Source organism: Oncorhynchus masou, chromosome 22 (assembly GCF_036934945.1).
Source record: "Oncorhynchus masou masou isolate Uvic2021 chromosome 22, UVic_Omas_1.1, whole genome shotgun sequence".
Taxonomy (NCBI): domain Eukaryota; kingdom Metazoa; phylum Chordata; class Actinopteri; order Salmoniformes; family Salmonidae; genus Oncorhynchus; species Oncorhynchus masou.
In genome coordinates, this window is record NC_088233.1 from 41,855,977 (window position 1) to 41,879,301 (window position 23,325).

General features: G+C 43.5%; 3 protein-coding genes and 1 long non-coding RNA gene across 9 annotated transcripts in view; 2 read left to right on the forward strand and 2 right to left on the reverse strand.

The window, feature by feature from the left end:
- Nucleotides 1–493: 493 nt before the first annotated feature.
- Nucleotides 494–9,149, reverse strand: hdac10 (histone deacetylase 10). Its single transcript, XM_064930245.1, has 21 exons — nt 8,849–9,149; nt 5,442–5,576; nt 5,275–5,371; nt 4,977–5,074; nt 4,705–4,809; nt 4,514–4,582; nt 4,299–4,425; nt 4,103–4,168; nt 3,930–3,989; nt 3,735–3,824; nt 3,493–3,599; nt 3,318–3,385; nt 3,135–3,194; nt 2,931–3,102; nt 2,279–2,369; nt 1,824–1,909; nt 1,653–1,709; nt 1,488–1,569; nt 1,123–1,311; nt 801–960; nt 494–648 (listed from the first exon to the last, which is right to left on the reverse strand). Exons 1-21 carry the CDS (start codon nt 8,911–8,913, stop codon nt 602–604), a joined length of 2,031 nt encoding a protein of 676 aa, XP_064786317.1. The 5' UTR covers nt 8,914–9,149; the 3' UTR covers nt 494–601.
- On the forward strand, nt 8,463–9,239 carry LOC135509516 (uncharacterized). The gene is made up of 2 exons (XR_010450942.1): nt 8,463–8,545; nt 8,805–9,239. It is a non-coding gene; the product is annotated as an uncharacterized LOC135509516 (long non-coding RNA).
- A 774-nt stretch (nt 9,240–10,013) lies between these two features.
- On the reverse strand, nt 10,014–21,257 carry LOC135509517 (pseudouridylate synthase 7 homolog). The gene is made up of 17 exons (XM_064930246.1): nt 21,187–21,257; nt 20,258–20,383; nt 18,587–18,934; nt 18,395–18,479; nt 18,174–18,281; nt 17,877–18,021; nt 15,904–16,015; nt 15,726–15,803; nt 15,521–15,649; nt 15,222–15,347; nt 15,010–15,071; nt 14,712–14,872; nt 13,943–14,069; nt 12,088–12,189; nt 11,273–11,402; nt 10,884–10,975; nt 10,014–10,742 (listed from the first exon to the last, which is right to left on the reverse strand). Exons 3-17 carry the CDS (start codon nt 18,922–18,924, stop codon nt 10,606–10,608), a joined length of 1,932 nt encoding a protein of 643 aa, XP_064786318.1. The 5' UTR covers nt 18,925–18,934; nt 20,258–20,383; nt 21,187–21,257; the 3' UTR covers nt 10,014–10,605.
- A 1,423-nt stretch (nt 21,258–22,680) lies between these two features.
- The window catches only part of LOC135509518 (SRSF protein kinase 2-like), a 73,596-nt gene continuing 72,951 nt past the window's right edge, over nt 22,681–23,325 (forward strand). For all 6 annotated transcript variants that reach the window (XM_064930247.1, XM_064930251.1, XM_064930250.1 and 3 more), the window contains exons 1-2: nt 22,681–22,782; nt 23,010–23,076. In XM_064930247.1, the coding sequence (XP_064786319.1) occupies nt 22,767–22,782; nt 23,010–23,076 (83 nt within the window). In that variant the 5' untranslated portion in view covers nt 22,681–22,766. The remainder of the gene's footprint in view (nt 22,783–23,009; nt 23,077–23,325) is intronic.

Below are 23,325 nucleotides of genomic sequence, written 5' to 3' on the forward strand. Positions count from 1 at the left end.
AATAGCCCATAGAGGGACTGCTTGATGCATAACAATTTGTCATAGGCTACTCAACATCTATACCAGTAGTCCTTATTCATAAGCAGAACTACATCTAATACTCTGAGGAACTAATACATAATTTGCCATTTCCATGTATTTTGGAAGTAGTGTTGTACAGCAGTATTTCTGTGGTATGTTCTAGTTTTCCATAGAAAATAGGTTTTTGCTTTTGACACAGATCACAGCATTGTCTACATCTTGTCTGCCCAACAGCTCGCTGCATCCTCTGTATGAATACTGATACTAATACTATTAATATTAATACTGAATGACCCTATGACTTGACTTCATTTGCGCAAACAGGAAGTTGTTTCTCAATTTACATCACACATGGACTGATGAAAACAGAGAGTAACCATGATATTCCTATTTTGTTGTGTTGCAATATGGAGATTACGCAGTGGTGCAAGTTTCAGACATTTTCAATTACTAGATAGCAGAATGACCAACAGATAGTTTAATTGTTTTTAATCACCAAAATTACAAACAGTATAAAAATGGATGCCTGGGAGATGGATTTTCTCCCTTGGTCACAAACCCCATTGGTGTGGAGATGACTTCAGTCCTGGTTCTGTCCTTTTCCCTCGACTTCTTTCCCCTTTGCAGCTTTAAAAAGGACAAAAAAAATGTATTAACAAGCTGAGTGGTCAGTATTTTCTTGAGGTGTCTATACTATTAACTATTTTGGTTTTCTAAAATGTTATTATCCATTTGAGTAACTGAATAGGTTTCCTTAGATGCTGTGATCATTTGTTCACCTGCATTCTGCAGAAGTCCCCAGTGTGTCTGCAGCCTCTGTCTCAGTCTCTCCATGGCCACCATGTCCTCAGGGAGAGGGGCCCCCAGGGGCCCCAGAGAGGGAGCAGGGTCCCCCAGCAGAGAGGCTGCCGTGGTCCCTACAGCCTCCTCCTCACCCTCCTGGGATGTGACAACAATATGTTAGAGGATCATCCCTGCAACACTCATTCGACCGTGAAAAAAATACAGGAGAAAAAAATAATCATAATTCAAAATACTTTAAAACTGCATAGCTAGGACCAAGTCAACGTGGGGCCCTCACTCCCTCCGTGTCCCTCTCACCTGTAAAAGGGCAAGTGTGTGGCCCTGTGCCAGGCCCTGGAGTAGGCTGGTGATCTGTGCCCAGGCTGCCTTCCCCACCCCACTGCCTGGCCCCCGCACCAGCAGCACCAGCCCAGGGTCATACTCATAGGCCAGAGGCAGGAGCAGGCACAGCACAGCCTGCATCAACCCTGCCACATCACTGCAGCCCTGTGGTGGGACACAAACACACACACTGACTGTAATAACACACTGTACACAACAGATACTGTGCATTAAAAGTAAGGTAGAACATAACATACATCTCCTCCATGAAATCTTGGCAAGCGCAAACAAGAGAATCATGTCGTAGGAGTACGTTTCCACTTCCAAATAATTTGCTGTACCTTTAACAGAGACACAGAAACCTGATATCTGGACTTCTGCTCCTCTGGCTCCTTACTGCTGATCTGCACCACTAGTGCTTTCCTAAAAGAGAAAGGTGAAGGAGACGGTTTAGAAGGGTATTTATGACTGTGCGGTTACTCAACGTACTGGGCAAACATTCTCACCCGTCCTCAGTGACGTACGTCGGGATCTCCCCATCGCCCAGGTACACCAGCAATAACCTGTGAGGAGAAAAACACTCACCAACTGAGTGTTCGCCACCAGTTCCACTGCTGGCTTATGCATGTCCAGTATAGAGAATGTACTCAAGGTCAAAGGTCATAAATGGTGTATACCGGTTGGTGAGAGACATCCGAGCATGCTGCGCGGCACACAGCATCGCCACGGAGACATCAGGCACCAGCGCCAGACCGTTACGAATCTGACAGACAGTCAGCATCAAAGTGCCAGGTTAGCCAAAGATCAGAGGTCAAAGCACACCATCTCTCTACAACTTGTGGTGCTGAGAATAATAGCCCCATAGTTCAGTTCATAATACATAAACACACAATACCCTCTGTGTATTCATCATGTTCCAGCCCCAGGAATAGCAATGTGTTGCATTGCTTCGTCACAAGCAAACAAAGGCAACATAAAATGTACTGGAACTAAAGAAAACACACGGGCAAAAGTTGTGTGCAATTGATGCAGTGCAACAATGGAGGGCATTTGATGAATGTAATGACTCACAACGCAAAATGACTTTTGATGAGCAAGATGAAATGACGCTTAACTTCTAAACACAGCTCACCTCTTGTTTCTTCATCTTTTCAAAGAGCGCGATGACGCTGCAGAGAGACATGAGAGCATCCTCCTCTGCCGATCCTTCAAAAAAGTTATCCCTGGTTATAAAATAAGCCAGTGTTATTGAAGCTTCACCAAAAACATTGGAGTACAATAAATACCATGTGTATTCATAGTGATCAAAGTAAAAGTACAAATTGATTAAACAGGAACTATGATAATATTTTAAAAGTTGCACTATGCAGAAAACGCTCCGCCATTTCCTGGTTGCTCAAATTCGAATAGTTGGCTTAATTTCAGTTTATGTGACAAAACAAGCAAGCAATAGTGTAGAGAATCATTGTACCATCTAAACGCTTGTCAAATATATTTTATATAACCAAAAATATTGTATTTTCAGCTGTTTGAAGCTGGTATACAAAAACAAAAGTAAAAGACGGCAAAAAACGGAAGCATAGAACAGATCTACCACTTCTTATACTTGATATTAATGAGGACAGATCTATAACACACATTTCTATGTGATTTTGATCAAGTTTGCTAAAAAGTTACATATTGCAGCTTTAACATTATTGTGGGTGAAGAATGTATCTGGGGACATTTGTTGGGGACAGACTTAAATCTCTGAGGTATCTCAGGAGTATAGGTTAGGGACAGACCTTAGTCTTTGCAGTATCTCAAGAGTTGGGGCCAGTGATGACCTCACACGGTCACATCTGTCAGGGACCTCCAGGTCAGCAGGGAGTGCCACTTCAGTGTGGACCGGAGGAGCCAACCGGGACGGAGGCTTCATCCACACCACCTCCTCTTCCTCCGCTTTTGACCATCCCCCTCTTCTTTCTGTCCCCCCTCAGCCTGGACACCCTCTTCCTTCTCTGCCAGCTTACAGCGTTTAGTGCTGGGCTCAGACACGGGTGGGGCAACTGGAAGGGAAATGAATGGAAGGAGGGAGGGAGGAAAGATAAGATTAATAGCTATATTAGGGTAATGCAGGTTGATATGTTGTAAATGAAGTGATGAGATCTGAGCGTGATGTTATATAGTACCTGTGTGTTTGAGGCAGGCCCAGTAGGGCTTGTGAGCTGATCTCACACACTGAATGGACTCCAGAGCACTGCAGGGACGGAGAGAGTGAGGCAGACACAATGCAGTGCGTTAACTGACTGTTCAAGCTATTTAGGTTATAGCCTTTTTAAAGCTGTGACTGACACATCAGCCCACCTTTCACACGGGCCGTTCAGTTCTGACGTTTGGGGGGCGGGATCTCCGAGTAAGGTCTGGACGGTCTGGCACACTGATTGGGCCAGTGAGGTCAAGTTGTACCCTCCCTAAAATTGTTTTTTTTTTTATAGAGTGAATCGAGGTACAGAAAAACAGCAAAAACAGTTCCTGTTTTGTTCATGTGACTCATTTCAGAAAAGAGTGACACCGTTAAATATCATATGTCTATGAGTGACCGTCACCTCCAGGACAGCACACAGTTTCCCCCCAGCCAGGGACTTCAGGAGGTGGGTCAGGTGGGCAAAGATGTCTGGGGTGGCACACATGTGACCCTGGGACACAAACATAAAAGAACGCTTGATTATACTGTACTACCGAAACAATAGTGTCTAGGCCTATATTAGTTGGTCATTCATTTAAGCAGTAGAATGCCTTACCTCTGGGTCTCCAATGGCAGAGTCAAAGCCAGCACACACAAAGACCAAATCTGGGCTGAACTGGAACAAAGAGTATTCATTTCTCTCAGTCATCATTTGAGGTTGATATGTAGAGAGAACGTCGCACACGTTTTGTGAGTGCTGCCGAATTCTGACCTGGGAGAATGCCTCACCTCATATGCGATGGGTAGGAGAACATGGAAGAAGACAGAAAGGTAATCACTGTTCTCCATCCCCACCTGTAACCAGTCAAGAGATCAAATTGAGAACTGAAGGCATAATGCTACTGAGAAAGTAACAAGTACTGTATGGTAGGCAGGGCTACTTGATATAAAAGTACTTCTAGAATTCTACTTCTATGGAACTCACCTTGTTCCAGGGTACGTTGATGTTGAAGCCGGCACCCTTCTCCTTGCCCACACTGTCATAGTCGGATTCCCTCAGGTTGGGCCAGAAGCCTTGGTGCTCATAGCGGTGCCAGGAAAAGTACAGCACACTGGGGGGGTCAGTCAGAGCAATCTGCAGATCAGACAGGATTGATTACCAGACAAAATGTCCAGTTAGGATCAAAAAAAGACACACACCTTGGGTCATCCTCAAAAGCGAACTGCACCCCCTGTCCGTGATGCACGTCCCAGTCCACTATCAATACCCTGGGGAAACAAAAACATTCTTAGAAAAACAAACATACATTTGCCCATTCTATTTCTAATTCTACTTTCAAAGGCCTACAATGGAATCAGTTAAGAGTGTGTTCTATTCAGGCCCTGCTCACCTCTTGACATCGTACTGTTTCTTGGCATAGTGGGCAGCGATGGCCACGTTGTTGAACACACAGAAGCCGTTGGCAGCACTGCGCTGACTGTGGTGTCCTGGGGGTCTGGGGGATTGATGAAAAAAAAAAGAGGTGGGAGAGGGAGGTGAATTCTGAGTATCAGATACTGTAACTGTGCATACAGGAAGTCCATTACACCTCGAGAGGCATTGCAAATAAAACAGCTGAGGACAAACCCATATGCACTCTGTTCCTCCGTGGTTAAAACTCACCTGACCAAGGCCATGCCGTTCCTCACTTTCCCCGTCATCACACTGTCCACCAGCTGGAGAGCTGCCCCGATGGCCAACTTGGCACAATGGTAGATGTTCTAGAGGCGAAAACACAAGCAGAGATCATGGGTTTCACAATGCTAACTCTGTTTCGGTCAGCCTCATAGTCAGGTCCCATTCTGTGCTTTTCTATATTATGTGCACTATACTGGATCTTCTCCATTTGGGACAATGCAGCGATTAGTTGATTGATTGACTAGTCGGTTGGTTAGTTGACTGACTGTCCATGTCATCTCACCGGGTGGAAGTAGACATCCCCATACTGCTGGGTGAAGGTCCTCAGCTCATCAAGGCTCATGTGTGGGGTCTTCTTTACTGCCTCCAGGTACTCCTCACTGTAGGTACGACATAGAGCAGTGTGTGTGTGTGTGTGTGTGTGTGTGTGTGTGTGTGTGATAGACTCACCTGTGAGCCAGTAGGATCTCTGTGTCGGTGGCCTGGCGTATAGGCACAGAGACACAGCGCTCAGCCAGACCCTCCTCCTGCAGAGCTGTGTGACTGACGGTCAGACGCTCAGGGACCTCAATTTTACAAGCCGGGCTGAAGAGAGGACATGCAAAAGAACAAAGTAAGCCAAACACTTAGCAGAGGTCATTCCTACTCTGCGGTGCCTTCCGGACCACATAACTTCTGTGAAAAAAAAGGATATATTTTCCATTTGTTTTGTATTCTATCAGAAAAAGGACATGTTTGACTATCAGAAAAACATATTGGTCAAGCTCAGGCACTTAAATCCTAATAAATATAGGCATATTGTTCACACACGGACCACAGCATATTTCCACTATTGTTAGGGGCTTAAATATAACTATCCGAAGGTGTTAACAATGCATGCAAATATCTAGATTTTGATTTTCTAAGTAATCAAATGTTGTTGTTGATGTTGATGTTATTGTTCAATCATTATTTTAAAACACTGACCTAACTGGGTGGAATGAAGCATAACAGGATGGAAAGCAATAACAGGGTGGAACTAATACCAATAATAAACAAAATATTTAAACAAAGTTATATTATGCACTTTTAAATCTGTGGAAATGGTCAAAAATAAAAACATTTATAATTAGAATCACTTTCAATTTCTCACATTTTCTATTTACTTTGTCCTTTTTAAAAACATTGTCAAGCTAACCAGATCTTGGAGACTTCTAGAGTTGCTTCTTTTAACTCAAAGCAGGGACAGGCCATGCCCCACCCCCCCCCCATAACTCCGGGTCTTCATTTCCTGTGGCGGTCCTCATGAGAGCCAGTTTCATCAGAGCGCTTGATGGTTTTTGCGACTGCACTTGAAGAAACTTCTTGACATTTTCCCGGATTGACTGACCTTTATGTCTTACAAGTAATGATGGACTGTCGTTTCTCTTTGCTTATTTGAGCTGTTCTTGCAATAATATGGACTTGGTCTTTTACCAAATACGGCTCTCTCTGTATACCACCCCTAACTTGTCTCAACACAACTGATTGCCTCAAACCCATTAAGAAGGAAAGAAATTCCACAAATTAACTTTTAACAAGGCACGCCTGTTAATTGAAATGCATTCCTGGTGACTACCTATTGAAGCTGGTTGAGAGAATGCCAAGAGTGTGCAAAGCTGTAAAGGCAAAGTGTGGCTACTTTGAAGAATCCCAAATATATTTAGATTTGTTTAACGTTTGTTTGACGACATATTTTAAGTAGGACTATAAAATTAGTAATAAATATTTGTTTACTTGATTAATTATTTAATGGCTTATATTTCTCATAGAAGACGATGAATAGCACCGGGGAGGTGGCAAAAACGCCTACATCCACTGAAATCAAAATGGTAAAAACGCCTACATCCACTGAAATCAAAATGGTAAAAATGCCTACATCCACTGAAATCAAAATGGTAAAAACGCCTACATCCACTGAAATCAAAATAGTAAAAACGCCTACATCCACTGAAATCAAAATGGTAAAAATGCCTAAAAGTGCAATCGGAAAGCATTCAGACCCCTTGACTTTTTCCACATTTTATTACGTTACAGCCTGTTTCTAAAATGAATACACTTTTTTTTTTATTACCTCAATCTACACACAATACTCCATAATGACAAAGCGAAAAAGGTTAGACATTTTTGCAAGTGTATTAAAAATAAAATACAATTTATTTACAGAAGTATTCAGACCCTTTGCTATGACACTTGAAAAAGAGCTCAGGTGCATCCTGTTTCCATTGATCATCCTTGAGATGTTTCTACAACTTCATTGGAGTTCACCTGTGTTAAATTTAATTGATTGGACATGATTTGGAAAGCCACACACCAGCCTAAAAGGTCCCACAGTTGACAGTTCATGTCAGAGCAGAAACCAAGCCATGAGGTCAAAGGAATTGTCCGTTGAGCTCCGAGACAGAATTGTGTCGAGGCAAAGATCTGAGGAAGGGTACCAACAAATTTCAGCAGCATTGAAGATCCCCAAGAACACAGTGGCCTCAATCATTCTTAAATGAAAAAGTTTGGAAACACCAGAACTCTTCCTAGAGCTGGCTGCCCGACCAAACATAGCAATAGGCGGAGAAGGTATAGGTGAGGGAGGTGACCAAAAACACAATGGTCACTCTGACAGAGCTCCAGAGTTCCTTTGTGGAGATGGGAGGACCTTCTCCGCTCCACCAATCAAGCCTTTATGGTAGAGTGGCCAGATGGAAGCCACTCCCCAGTAAAAGGCACATGACAACCCGCTTGGAGTTCGCCAAAAAGCACCTAAAGCCTCTCAGACCATGCAAAACAAGATTCTCTGGTCTGATGAAACCAAGATTGAACTCTTTGGCCATCACACCTGGAGGAAACCTGGCACCATACCTACAGTGAAGCATGGTGGTGGCAGCATCATGCTGTGAGGATGTTTTTCAGCGGCAGGGACTGGGAGACTAGTCAGGATTGAGGGAAAGATGAACGGAGTACAGTACCTAGATGAAAACCTGCTCCAGAGTGCTCAGGACCTCAGAATGGGCCATATGTTCAACTTCCAACAGGACAAGGACCCTAAGCACACACAGCCAAGACCACGCATTAGTGACTTCGGGACAAGTTCCTGAATGTCCTTGAGTGGGCCAGCCAGAACCCATAATTGAAGCCGATCTAACATCTCTGGAGAGACCTGAATATAGCAGTGCAGCGACGCTCCCCGTCCTACCTGTCTGAGTAAAGGGTCTGAATACTTAAGTAAAAGTGCTATTTCGAATATGTATTTTTAATACATTTGCAAACATTTCTAAAACTGTTTTTTTTCGCTTTATGGGTTATTGTGCGTAGATTAACGACGTGGGAAAACGTGTTAATCCTTTTAGAATACGGCTGTAACGTAACAAAATGTGGGAAAAGTCAAGGGGGCTGAATACTTTCCGTATGCACTGTATATCTTTGCACTTATATCTTTCCACATTTTACACTAAATAAGAAGTGTTATTTCCTGGGGATTGAAAAGGCACCACATAACAGGAATGACCCAGCTAACAATGTGCACTCTCACGCAGCCTGCACAGGTCAGTACACATACACACATTGCTCGTCCTAATATCTCTACATTTCTTAATTCCAATATTCAACTTTTAGATTCGTGTGTATTACTGCAATGTTAGAACTAGTAACACAAGCATTTCGCTACACCCGAAATAAAATCTGCTAAATGGGTGTATGCGAGCGATACATTTATTTTTATTTGACTCACCAACTCATACGTACACACACAGCATAAGGATATTTATCATAATCCGTTTTCTACTCTCTTTCGCTATACTGCAGTGTGTGTAGGACAACAAAAGGCACAATAAGGAAGTAAGACGTACTCAACCCATAGCAGTTTGTAGCGAGTCATCTCCTCATCATAAACCAAAGCGGTTCCAGACGACATCTTTCAACAAAGTATTCGTGACTTCAATGCCAGAAGAAGGGGTTCACACCTTTAAAGAAAAGTTGACGGAATGTAAATAGCTACCTGTAAAGTCGATATACGAATTTAGATTAGATTTTAGGGAAACACATTCATCGCGCTTTTCTTGCCAGCGGTGCAGACATGTTTGTGTTGCGTGACCACAGGACAGATTTGATTGGTCTAAACGAGTACATTTATACATTTTGAATTTCATTGTTTTTAGATATTAATATCACATGTGGATTTGTAAAATTACCTATGGTGAACATTTGTTGAGCTCAATCAAAATAAAACATTCTGTAAAAATGCAAGCTTTAGGTCTTCGTAAATTCACCCTCCCCCTTGTGGTATGAGTTGGTATGTTTTAGGGTTTGAGAAAAAAATACAATTGATGGTCACTCATAAGACACCAGTCCTGTTAGAAAATAACGTGTCAATGTGACTGTACCATATCACCAAACACGAATTCCAATATGATGAAATCTGAAGTGCTTTCTTGACCAGATTCTATTTCAGAGCACTACATAAGAGAAAAATCATGTAATGAGATCCTCCTCAGTATCTCAGGGTGACTGGCTGGTGACAGGATCCAGTCAAACAAATTAGATTGGAGCCAGGCGATGAATTCAGTGACTACAGCCAGCTGGCATCAGCCACCCTGCCAGATGGTCAGCTCCACAGCACCTACCATGACCAGCAGCAATGGGGCACTGTGTTTCAGTGGCCACTGGAGGCCAAAACAGAGCACTTGATCGGTCATTTCCAGGATTCATCTCTACTGCCATCAACCAGAAACAGTCCCCACAGCCCCATAAGCATTGAGCTACAACACTGTACTATATAAAATGTCAACGTATGTTGAACATAGTCATTGTTTTGATCAAGCAACACTGGTTTTATGACAGTAAATGCTCCAGAGAAGCCACCCATTATTTTGACAATGGAATTGTAGGGTTGATGTTCTTGGGCTGAATAGTTACCATAGGCAACTTTACAAGTTCAAGATAATACCCTAAGAGTGGCACAGGTTAGAGCAGAATGATACATCTGATCCAAGACCATGAATAACGGCACAAAAAGTCTTTACACTCAGCATTTTAATTCTCTCTCTGGAAGAGAGCTGGTTTCCAAAAAAACTAAAACATTTTACAGTTAAAAAAAGCAAACAGTAATTCTGTACAACCAGGGGCAGGTCATTGTAGTACCCTGGGAAGTAGCAGGGGTGTCACAGAGCAACACCATGGGTTACATAAACTGTTCTACACAGCTCCTTTAAAGTGCTTCTGTAGCACGTCAGCGGTTTCAAAAACATATCTCTGAATTTCTCCAGTGCTGCAAAGCTTTAAAAGACAGTAAAAACGTCCTGATAAAGAAAATGAAGAAACTAAGAAAATGATCAGAGTAGTAACAATATAATATCAGAGTTGTTACTCTTGGTAGCGTGGGATGAGGTAAGATTTCCCATCACCCTGACTGACACAACATGAGAGGAATGACCTTTGGCTTGGCAAAGTATCAAAACACTCCCACACACACACACACATACATACAATATAGACTGTTAGTCTCACATACAGTAAGTAGACACCCACTAAAGGACAGACTGCTCGGCAGCCTGGAAAAGCAGCCCAGTGGGCCTATACGAAGCTCAGTGGGCCCAGTTCTGTTGTATTAGTTGAGCCAGGTGGTGTTGAGCTGAGTCTGGTTCTTGATGCTGGTGTCCATCTTGAGCACCTCTCTGATGGCCATGGTGGCATAGGTGGAGGGAGGCAGAGAGAACTCCATCCTCAGAGCCCTGTACTTCCCCTCTGGTGGGTGGAAGAGAGAAAGAGTTCGGAGAAACACACTACCAAGAGCCTTTTTCAATTTAATGGGGTACAGATACAAGGTGAGTGGAAAAGTACCACATATTGATTAAATCACAGCAACAGGATGAAACTAGAACATACCTTTGTTGAAGACTGGGGGAGGTTGGTCCTCTAGTTTCTCCACATCAGTGTGGACCAGGGAGACACGAGGGTCCTCATAGTTAATCACCTCCCTATAGAAGGAGAGATTTACATTTACGTCATTTAGCAGACGCTCTTATCCAGAGCGACTTACAAATTGGAGATGATATAAGAAACACAACTCAGGAATGTAGAGGAGGAAATATTATACAAGGCAATCACATTATCATGTGCAAGGTAAAAAGGAAGTAATCCTCAGCTCCTTTTTATGCATTTAGAATGCGTAACAAAAGCTTCTCCAACACTATTCCTTTGCTTTTTCCTATAGTTGGCCAAGACTGAAAGTAGTTGTATTAATTGATACTGAGGGGATAGTGAGTGTTACAGACCAGCTGACGTCACTGGGTTTGATGAGGATGCGTCGGTAGGCCCCGGCCAGAGAGTAGTCCCTCACCCTGTGTCTCATGTTGTCAATGTCCAGGTTATCTGCACTCAGCATCTCCCTGTAGCCCTTCCCCACTGTTACAGAACAGGAGGAAAAGACACAATCACATCTGAAACACACACCTCAACCACATATCTGAATAGAATAGTAAAACAGAATAGAATACTCCAGATCCCTACAGGACCCCCAATCACAGCCCGTTGTGATACAGCCTGGAATCGAACCAGGGTCTGTAGTGACGCCTCTAGCACTGAGATGCAATGCCTTAGACCGCTGCGCCACTCAGGAGATATCATTTTTCAGGGATTGAAATCTTCTTCACCTCTGCTTATAACATCCCAGAAAACAGGAGAAGACTTTGCCCTGACATGAAACTAGTTCATGTCAGGGCAAACGAGCCAAATGAAACTAGTTCATGTCAGGGCAAACGAGCCAAATGAAACTAGTTCATGTCAGGGCAAACGAGCCAAATGAAACTAGTTCATGTCAGGGCAAACGAGCCAAATGAAACTAGTTCATGTCAGGGCAAACGAGCCAAATGAAACTAGTTCATGTCAGGGCAAACGAGCCAAATGAAACTAGTTCATGTCAGGGCAAACGAGCCAAATGAAACTAGTTCAAAACGGACAAACCGTTCGGTAAGGTAAAGGAATGGTAAAAAAAACAAATGTCAATTAAGGAGTTTGTTTCCGATTATGGGGGAGGGGAGAGCTTAAGGGAGGAATAGAGACATGGAGGGAGGATGCAGGGCTCTCTTACCGTGGTGAGTGGGGTAGATGACGTCAAACCCTGGTAGGGGCATCACCACGTCTTGGATAGAGTGGGTCTCGGCCTCTGCTGCGGACAGCACGAATGCAGTGCCTGGAGATAAGAGGGTGAATAGCAGTGGTAGAAAAAGTACCCAATTGTCATACTTGAGTAAAAGTAAAGATAACTTCATAGAAAATGACTCAAGTAAAAGTCACCCAGGAAAATACTACTTGCGTAATATTTTTTTTTGCGCTACACATGCAACACAGCATTCCTAACCTAGCCCACATTCTCTGCTGTGTGGATCGAGCAGTCAACAAGTCGAGTAGTCATTTGAAAGAGTAAGACAAGAGTAAGTTCTGTCGTTGGGAGATGTTGGATTTCACCAACTGGTCGAGCCCCGGTACACACAACCAAGTGTGCTATTGTTCAGATGTTGCCCTACCGAAGTTAGACAGTAATAGCATCACTGCTATTAGCTTCATGATATACAAACTATAGGTCTTTGCGTGTCAAAAAATATACAGTAGCACTGTCAAAGTTGTACAAAAAAGTCGGCAAATAAGCAAACACCGGACACGAACGATGTGCTCACAATACCGCGTTAGTAATAAGGCAGAATTTGTTTGACCGCAACTTCTGGAGTAGCTTGCTTTAGCTTGGTACCTAGGTAGCACCAACACAATCAGCCTGAAAACAATGACCAGTAGAAACTGCAGTAATTTTCATTATTCTTAGCAATGATTTAGGAATCCTTGTGAGTAAGTACTAGCAAGGTTGCCACTTGTTGTTCGCCTATTGAAATTGAACTTCAGTTCATGAAAATAAATAGCTAGCCAGCTACTTAACCCTGTTGCCCAAAGCTAACGTTACAAGCAGTCAGCTAACTTCACCTGGCTAGTGAGGCTCGACCTCACAGGGTTGTGTTGTGAAGCTATAAGGATTAGGCACAATAGTGGAATTTGCGGTTTGCCTTCAAAATAAAAGTATGTCATTGACAGTGATGCAAATAAATACAAATATTACAATTATGTCATACTTTTATTTTGAAGGCTAACCGCAAAGTCCACTATTGTTGCTAATGCTTATTGTGGCTTGCTTTACATAGATGGGTCCGACCACCATTAATCAAATAAGTGTTTTTTAAATTAGGGTTATTTTAGATGATGACACCTAGCTAGCTAACTATAGCTACTGAAACAGATTGTCATTTTGCTGTTTTTGGAGAAGAACATTGTTTGCATCCATGAGTTTGCTAGCTTTTTTATGACCAGTACTGTAGATGCGCGAGACAACTTTACCAGCATCATAGCATACGTATCGATGAATCGTTGTGACATAAGAAATACGAGTGATGGTGTAATCAATGTGTAACAGCTACGTAAAAGATTTATGAACGCGTTAAATTATTGTGTGACGTGCAGTCATATTCAGGTCCTGATTGGTCAACAAGCTTATTTGACACGTCAAATAGTGCAGTGTTATCTTTGACATGCAACGGCATTCCATAGAAATCCTGGTTGAGAATGAAACAATGAACAACGAAACAGTGAAGTAAAAGTTGTCCAAAATATAAATAGTAAAATAAAGTACAGATACCCCCCCAAAAAAAACTTCAGTAGAACCTTAAAGTATTTTTACACCACTGGGAATAGGAGGTGGTCTACATCACTTGGATTGAGATCCTACATAGAATGAGCACTTTAACTCAGTCATCCCAGCTCAGCAGGTGGCCATCTGTGAGACAGGCACTCTGGGCCGTGTGCTCCAATACTTCTCTACAGAACATTTATTCAAGAATTCCAAACCACACGCGCTGGTGAATCAGAGATACACCCACAAAACATAAACAGATAGGACCCACCTCCCCTGAGCACGAGGTCTCCCTCCACAGCCTTCAGTCCGAAGGCCTCAATGCGTCTGCTGACCATGGTGTTCCACATAAAGCTCTGATAGCTGTGGATGTACATCAGCCGGTTGTTACGAGGGATCTAGAAGACAAGAGGAGGGCCAACACAGGGAGTTGCCTCAGCTATAATAAACCAGAGGAAAACATACTTTAAAAAAAGGTGCACTAAGCAGAAACTCCTCCGCCATTTCCTGGTTGCTACAATTTGAATAGTTTGCATAATTTCAGTTTGTGACAAAACAAGCAAGTATAGCGTAGAGAATCATTGTACCATCTAAACCACTGTGAAATATATTTTCATGACCAAAAATATAGCATTTTCACCTGGTGGGCAAAACAGAAGGTAAAAAACGCACAAACGAAACATAACAGGAAGCATAGAAATAGCGCACATAGAACACATCTACCGCTTCTTTGACTTGCGTTCAATGAGAATGGCAGATCTATAATGCACATTTCTATGTAAATTTGGTCAGGCCGCTCATAAAGTGACACATAGCAGCTTTAATAAGTCAAACAAATCAACAGTGGACCTGTGTGGCTACATTTGTTTCTCACCTTTAACAACGTAGTCCATTGGAACAACTTGGGGATAAATAAAAGGTACGTGATGTCTGATATTGCCATTTGGCAAGTGTGCGCGAGTACACCCACTGCTTCCTGACCAGTTATAAAATGTGTGTCTGCCAGTTAGTTTGTACCAGTAAAAGCGGACTCAGCTCACCATGGCGAAGGCAGTGATGATGTTCTTCTTGCCGTACATGGAGAGACCTCGGAGCAGCTGTCCCTCCACACAGCGTTTAACAGGCAGCTTCTTTAGAGCTGCTTCTGGGTCCTGGGACTGGGCCCACTCCTCACGGCACTTCACCAGATAACCTTTCTCCGCTTGGCAGAGAGAGCGGTAAATCAATACATCATATTCTATTAAAACATCCTTTTTTACATCTGCAGTTGTCACAAAGGCCACGCTGTGGCAGAAACCGTTCGATATAAAGACAAATGAAAGCCAGTAAATGTTTTACCTCCAGGGCGAGGCTTCAGGATCAGATCTATCACTTCCTTCCAGTTGTCTTGCAAGATGGCCCTGGTCCAAACAGACGGACAACAACAACAGTCAATCATCCATCCCCTGCCAACCCTGTACACCCATGGGCTGGTTACCCTATGCACCACGGGGGTCATGTTTTTACCTGCCGACCCCATACCCAAATGTGTGAGAGTCCCGTGTCCTTACTTGCCAACTTGGTGTGTGGGCACGGCGGTGGTGCCAAAGCGCTGCATGCCGTAGTAGTTGATGAAGCCCGTCTCTCTAAGGGAGGACATGGCCTGCTGGACCTGCTCCTCTGTCCCTGTGATGTTCCTGTGTGGGAGGTAACCAGCCAGGAACAAATAGCAACGTGTAGATCAGATTAAAAGTTGCTGCGCTATTTTAATTGTTCAATGAATCAAATCAGGATTGGAGAGTAGTTTTGAGTTACGAAGTTCAAGCAAAGAGATTACACACATCGACATGTGCAGCTAGTATCCACTGACCTGATGACCACAGTGAAGTGATTGCCCTGTAGTTCTCCCAGCTTCAGAGGGTGTTTCTTGTAGCAGAAGTTTCCCAGTTTAAAGTTATTGAGGCACTTGTTGAGGTGAGACAGTCTTTCTGCTGTGATCCTGAAGGGACAGAGAACATAGGTTAAGTAAGTACATAATTACAAGTATTTTCTGATAGTGGCAAGCCACCACTCACTTGAGAACTGCAATCTCCTGCACAGTGATGGCTCTCTTGTCCTTGGTCCCCATGTAGGAGAAGACATTGGGCCTCATCCTGGGAAATAACAGACAAAGTCAGGAGTTGTACAATTTAGTAGAAGTTTTGCTTACATATTGTGGGGAAAATGCTATGAGAAACTGTGTGTGTTTTCTACCTGAGGAACTTGGAGAGCACGTTGATGGCCTCCATGGTGTCTCTGTTCTCCTTGTAGAGGACGAAGTGGCAGAAGGCCCCGCGGCTCTTAGGCCAGGAGTGTTTCCTGGGGGCTGGCCAGGGAGACAGGAGTGAGTTGTGGAGATAAAGGCAGAGTATCAGACAGACCGCATCTGTCAGAGAATACACCCGCATCAGTAGTCAGGGCTTTGGTATGCTTTTCAAATGACTACCTTCCTCCTTTATCCTTTTGTGCGGAGGCAGCTCTGTTAAGGAGCCCAACACAGACAGCAGCAACCACTTATTTAACAACTGTTTTATGCCACGAGCATCCTGCATATATGTCCCAAGACGGACGCCTCAGTAATTTAAAATGCTGCCCTCAAACACTCATTCCCCATTGCTCTAAACTAACCAACTGGGGTTCTTCTTCCTTAGCCTACACCCTGAAATTGGTAATGACTATTTACCATAGGCTGAAAACAGTAGCCATATTGAACAAGCAGGATAATCAGAGTGGTTTTATTATTTATTATGTGCAGCGTTTTTTCTGGATCATAACGGGGCTGAGGTGGTGGGCGTGGCGGGGACATGGCTAAAGGTGACCCAATATTTTAGAGCCTCTCCCTGTTGGTCAGTGACAAAATTGAGCTGTTTTGAAGCTAGTTTCCTGCAATTCTACACACCTTGCAATTGCTTGTGCTATCCAAGTGACTCAAACATAAAATCAATGAGGGCCCCACGTCATGACAAAAATACATTTGGGGAATTCTAGGTTCTCCCCGACTGTCAAGCTTTTACTTTGGTGATGTATATTTTTTGAGAATGAACTGTCCATTATCTTTTCAACATACTTTATATCTGTACACTTTTAAATTCTGTTTGGACATAGGCGGCCCAACAACAAAAACACTTAAGCGGCCCACCCAATACTTTTCTATGTAGACAGAAAACTGTTGTGTATTTCTAACTACCAACATTTCAGAAAAAGAAAAAAAAATACCAGACAACACGCGTTCAAACACACAAGTCGGTTTGGTCAATTCCAGCAATTCCCAAAAGAGCGATGACGTCATGCCAGACAATGAGCTGCCATTTAAATCAGTTGAGGTTAATCCAAAATTTGTTTCGGACTGGGGTCTCCTGAAACCTGAGCAGAGTGGACGAGAAAGTCTTACCTGCAACTTCTTTGACCTCTGTCCACCCAGAGAAGAGCAAAAGGAATAGGATATAAACGATAAAAGAATGTTACTAAAAGATGGTCGTGGACCGCTAGACAGACAGACCGGTATGGGTGGCGAGGTCAGCATGCAGGGTTGGAATGCCGTTGTGTCTAAACCGTTCTGTGCAGCACGAGTGTTCCGTGGGCATGACAGAGTAGCCATTATTTGATGACTACCATGTTGTGCTCTTTTTGAATGATTCATGTGAAAAACGGCGACGTCTTAAATGATCTTAACAAGCCTAGGGACTTGATTCAGAGGCAAAATATGCCAGTCCACGTCGAGAGAGAGACTGCTGATTTGTTGGGGAGACTTCTAACATCTAAAAGTTCACAGAAACCTGGATAGAAATCAAGATCCATGTGATCTCTCTCAGTCCATGGGACTGGTCGGGATCTTTAGTCTGGATCTTTAGTCAGCATCATCATGCAGGTGTGTTGACCTCACACATGCACCTGTTCATTCATGCACCCTACATATAATCCCATAGCCAACCCAGTAGCTACTCAGCTTCGAGAGAACCCCATGCAATCAGAGACATGAGGCCAAGCAGAACAAGGGCATGCAGCACCACCCTTTTCTAAACATTCAATCATAACTTTCCCCATTCTGAAATGTAAACTCTTTGTTGAAGTAAGGGAACGTGAAAGTGACTTGATTCGGTTCTATGATCGATGTTACGGAGATTTCACCCAGCAATAGGAAATAAACCAGAGAGACAACCCAGAAAATGTCCAATTCTCTCCTGTACCTGCGAGGGCTTTCTGTCCAGCTGCGTGGTAGGCCACGATGAACTTCTTTCCCTCCCGCTCCTCTGTCTTGGTCTCCAGTCCAGGGTACAGGGTCTTCACAGCCTTGTGGACCAGGGTCCGCTTCTCTTTTGTGTCATCAGCTACCTGTGTGCGTGTAATAAAAACTTAATTGATCTCTAAATTTTGCCTTTTTAGGACTGTGGTCAAATGTAAACTTAACATCTTAACTAGAATGATACAATGTGCAATGAAAATAAACTTTCAGTGTGCTTGGTGGAAACGGTGCATGCACTCACCTCTATAGAGACATTACCCTCTTTGTTCTTGAAGAGTTGTAGCTGCTCCAGCTGCTGATTCTGCTCCTCTGTGAAAACCTGGGACTCTGGTTGCTCTACTGGGGCCTCCTATTGCAAGACACGTCCAACATCAGAGTTTAACTTCGGCAATGACCTATAGATTATATTTCACTCTAAACTGCAAGACTAAAGAAATGTATACTGATTCATTGTTAGCTCACCTCAGCCTCCTCAGGAACGGAGAGATCATCCAACCGCACAGTCTTGCCTTCTTTGTTGATCTCGTGCACCACAAAGTCTGAGTACCTTAACACAGACAGAGCAAGAGCTGATCTCAGTCATAGCGAAACACACACAGCAACACATACGCCATGTTCAGATCGCACTTCAGGAGGGCGGGAGTCAGGACTAACCTCTCCTTAAGAATGCCTGAGAAGCCCTGGTGTTCACTAACAAACTTCAGAATCCCCACATCCAGCTCTGTGAGGCCATGCTTCATCATCTCTGCAAAGGCCTCTCCTGACCCCAACCCTTCCCCTTCTCCATCCTCGTCCAATGGCTCAGTCTCTTCCCCCTCTGGCTCTTCTCCCTCATCCTGGGGCAGCTTGTGAGAGGGCCCTCCGTTCTTCTCCTCCTTCTGGACTCTGGGTCTCTTGGTGCTGTGGTCAACCTCCTCCTCCTCCTCCAAAGCAGGGCATGCTCTCTTCTCCCCCCCAGGGGCAGGGACCAGCATGGGCTCTGCATCGGCCATAGGGATCAAGCTGAGGGGCAAGAGAAGACATCGTATTCACTCAGCATGTCATTGTTAACATCCACACCACTACTACAAACACCTACTCTTATAGAATTAATGGAGAAGCTCACTTTACTTGAACCAAATCTGTATTTTGGACATCAATGGCATGTTATAGAAGTGCCCAGACACATTCTTTGCGATCTCACTTGTTTTGGAGAAACTAGCCCCACCAGCGAGATACTTCCTCAGGCTCGTTCAGCTGTTGCAGGGGCACAGATAAAACATGAACAAATGGCTCCGAAAAAAACAAATATGTCCTTTTAGAAACGGCAACACTCACTATAGTGATGCAGGTCTTTAGATGTACACATGAAACGGTGTCATCCCAGAAATGTATCCTCAACATTAAATTCCATTTTGTGCGACTCGAGCGACACTTCTCAGTGTCGTCCAAGATCCTGTTGCGTGTGCAACACTGGGAAGCAGCACAGCTGGATAGGGGATCCTGCTTGAGTCGCACAAAACGGTATATAAAGTCATGGATAAATTTCAGAATGGTGTTGTCACGATACCAGAAATTTGACTTCGATACCAGGTTTAGTATGGCAATACTCTATACCATCCAGATACTCTATATCAAAACAATAACACTACTGCTCTGTTCAATAGTTAGGCAAATTTTGAGTTCAATATCACCCCATTAAAAAAATAATAATAATTTAAAGAAAAACGATCATACAATCAATTTTACTTTGTTTTTACAAATCTAACTGCATAACAATGTTATGGTAATACTTTTTGAATGGTAAATCTATTGATAAACTGGGTAAATCAAGATGTAGCCTCGGGCTAGCCACAATACAGGTAAATGCATATTCAATAGGAGTGTGCATGCATTGAGTTATTGAGTTTAATCAATTGGGGAGGGGTCAAAATGTGACACCAATCAGTGTTTTTGGAGCCTTGGTTCACGTTTTGTGTGTAACGGATGTGAAACACTAGCTTAGTTAGCGGTGGTGCGCGCTAAATAGAGTTTCAATCAGTGACGTCACTTGCTCTGAGACCTTGAAGTAGTCGTTCCCCTTGCTCTACAATGGCCGTGGCTTTTGTGGAGCGATGGGTAACGAAGCTAAAGTTGTACTGTTACATGTGCCCCTGCTGCTGAACGAGAATGCGGAAGTATACAGCTGGTAGTGTGCATTTCTCAAAAACAATTGAGATGCAAAAAATAAGTATCTGGGGACTTCTATAACATGCCATTTACATCCAAAAATACAGATTTGGTTCAAATAAAGTAAAAACTTCTCTTTTAATATAATGGGAGAGATGTGCTTAACACTTGACTTACAGATTGCTGATAGGGAGCTCAAAGAAAAAGCTGTGTATCTGGCAGACACCTGGTGCTCGGATGTCAGGAGTTCGTAGATGGGGTGTATGGTACCTCAAAGCAACCCAAAGAGAATTCCTGATGGACCTATGGATGTAAACAAGCCATTTTTTTATACATTTTTTTTTTTACAAAGCATGTCACTCCAACCAAATATTCTGTGAACACTAGCCTCTGGCAAGGTACTGGATTGGCCATTTAACACCTCCCCTTTCCGAGTTTGGGAAACCCTGCCCTCCACGTTTTTCAACTGGTCGTTCAGAACAGCGCCGGTTCCGTTTAATTGAACGCTCTACTACGTTTTTTTCGCACTGGACGCAGCCCAGTTGTAGGTGATTCACTAATTAATCAGTAACGCAAAAACACACGGGCCCTTTTTTTGCGCACCGGCCCTCATATCCTGCACCCTCCAGACCACCGTAGCGTAAAGAAATAATTGCATAGTGCACTGTTTATCTAGTAGTATGATGATAGCCTGATTGGCAGGATGATTATGTAACCAACTATTGTAGCATCATTGTAAACACGACATGATCAATTATTCCGTTTAGTTATAGCGAATGCATCTTCCTTTCTGGAACGGTGTAGCAACAACACGTTTCACACTGTGGCTATGCTATTACATTGTTGGTACCCAGTTCCATGCAACTGGCAGATGGTTTGGAAACCTGTTTAATTTCATAGATGCATGCCTCTGTTGTGATGTTATCTTCAACTGACTAATTAGCTACTAGCTAGCTAGCCTGCTAACGATAGCTCATGTCAAGTAGAAACATGACTTGTCAAATGCGCACACAAATGCTTTTATCCAGGGCAAAGCTATGCATAGTTACACGAATGCAATGTGGAAATACTGACATGAATTGTTTCTATTGCAAAATCGGATTTACCTGCTCGTACAGGGGTTTAGTAGAGAGCGCACAATAAAGTACGCCAGATTTCCTACCCACGTGTATTTGACTCCGGAAATAGTCACTCCTTGAAACCCGCCCATATCAAACACTCATTGCCTCAAGGGCCTGTCAATCACAAAGCTCCAGGCAATTAGGGTTACTTTGGCCACACACCACGGTGTTACAATGTAGAAATATATTTGATATATGAGTAGCCTATGATTTAGCAGCTTCCTCTTAGTGTTCAATGACGATACCTCCTCCCTCATACATTATAATTTGAATAGCCTAGTATTAATCTAGGCCTCTAATAAGAACATGTAGGTTAACCAATCCCAGATAGGTCTATTCTCATTCGACATTTATTTGAGAAATAGGCCTATTTGTAGGAAAATTGTTGTTCAGGGTCAAGGATAGGGATGCTTGTGATCCAGGGTGAGATAATAACGGATTATGTTTGCCATATGACTCACCATGGCTACGGATTATGGGGTGCCACAACAGATTCATTTCCAAACCCATTCACCTAACCAGCTCGGCCTATCTGACCATGTCTGGATCCTTCTAGTAGCCGAGCCTTAGCAGTTCTCCAAATTGGTAAGATCCTTTAAGATGGAAACTCGGACAGAAAAGGAAACCAACGTGTCAATAAATGTTTGTTTTTTTCACCTTTATTTAACCAGGTCGGCAAGTTGAGAACAAGTTCTCATTTACAATTGCGACCTGGCCAAGATAAAGCAAAGCAGTTCGACACATACAACGACACAGAGTTACACATGGAGTAAAACAAACATACAGTCAATAATACAGTATAAACAAGTCTATATACGATGTGAGAAAATGAGGTGAGATAAGGGAGATAAAGGCAAAAAAAGGCCATGGTGGCAAAGTAAATACAATATAGCAAGTAAAACACTGGAATGGTAGATTTGCAGTGGAAGAATGTGCAAAGTAGAAATAAAAATAATGGGGTGCAAAGGAGCAAAATAAATAAAATAAATACTGTAGGGAAAGAGGTAGTTGTTTGGGCTAAATTATAGGTGGGCTATGTACAGGTGCAGTAATCTGTGAGCTGCTCTGACAGTTGGTGCTTAAAGCTAGTGAGGGAGATAAGTGTTTCCAGTTTCAGAGATTTTTGTAGTTCGTCTTGCAAAAATAAAAATGTCTTGCAAAAATATAAAATATGGTGGATAATTTAGCTGGAGTCTTTCCCTTGCTCATAATATGACCCAGTTAGCCTATAGGCCTAATAACTAATAATGCTTTGGGGTGGTGATAAATATGGAGGCAAGCAGAGGGAATCCTTTCAAGTTCATGACATCTGAGACAATACATTGGGATAGTCTAATAATGTAGACGGGAGTCAGTCTTTCTGGTTTTAGTTCTTTGGGGGCTCCTTTTTGCACTCACCTCACCTGCCAGTTGTGCGCGGCCATGTAGCACAGAGCTCCAGTGCCTGAGCGCGCCTCCTCCTCTTAACGACAGAGGGAGTGCGCGTTCTCTGGAGGGAAGGCTGGATAGCGAGAGATCCCGGTTGCTGGCGCTGAGCTGCCGCTGAGGGGAAGGAGGAAAACATCATGAGCTCCAGGAAAGGTATGGAAATCTATTTTATTCTTCAAATATTCTGCATCCTGGACAGCATATGTAGGTTTTGGTTAGAAGTGGTGAAATGAAGCGCGTGCGGGGTTTTAAACCTTTTAGGTTTACGATGCTTGGACCGGCCAGTTATAGCTCGAGACTGATGTGTTGTTCTTTCTCCCTGTCCCCCACTCTCACTCCGTGCTCGGACCTCGGTCCCACCTCTGCATACATCTCTTTAGTGATGGCCATCCAGGCCCGAAAGAGAAGGCCGAAGGGGAAAAAAGACAAGGCAGCCCACGGAAAGAGGTAAGCAGGGCGGCGGTCGGGGAGAGGAGTGTACTTGGAGTGTTGGTTGTGCAGTGCTGTGCTCGTTTGTTGTGTTTTGTTTCAGTGATAGCGGTTATAAGGCTTCCCATACAACGTCAGCCAGCCGGCTGTCACTGTTGACAGTGTCTGGCTGAGTGGCTGGTGTGAAGGCGACATATGGGGGAGAGTCTGTTTTTGCGCACCTATGGCACAATGTACACACGCAGGCATACTGCGATGGTGCTGGCG

Bases quoted from the DNA above. Each gene is read 5' to 3' on its own strand.
- LOC135509517 (XM_064930246.1), bottom strand. From the start codon at position 18,924: ATGGCCGATGCAGAGCCCATGCTGGTCCCTGCCCCTGGGGGGGAGAAG. The intron at 18,022-18,173 runs GTGAGTGCATGC...ACACGCACACAG, and splicing joins AGGGTAATGTCTCTATAGAG to GTAGCTGATGACACAAAAGA. The intron at 16,016-17,876 runs GTACAGGAGAGA...CTCCCTGGCCAG, and splicing joins TGGACAGAAAGCCCTCGCAG to CCCCCAGGAAACACTCCTGG.
- hdac10 (XM_064930245.1), bottom strand. From the start codon at position 8,913: ATGTCGTCTGGAACCGCTTTGGTTTATGATGAGGAGATGACTCGCTAC. The intron at 1,910-2,278 runs GTGAGCTGTGTT...ACTGTCTGTCAG, and splicing joins AAAAGATGAAGAAACAAGAG to ATTCGTAACGGTCTGGCGCT. The intron at 1,312-1,487 runs GTACAGCAAATT...GTCCCACCACAG, and splicing joins TTTCTGTGTCTCTGTTAAAG to GGCTGCAGTGATGTGGCAGG.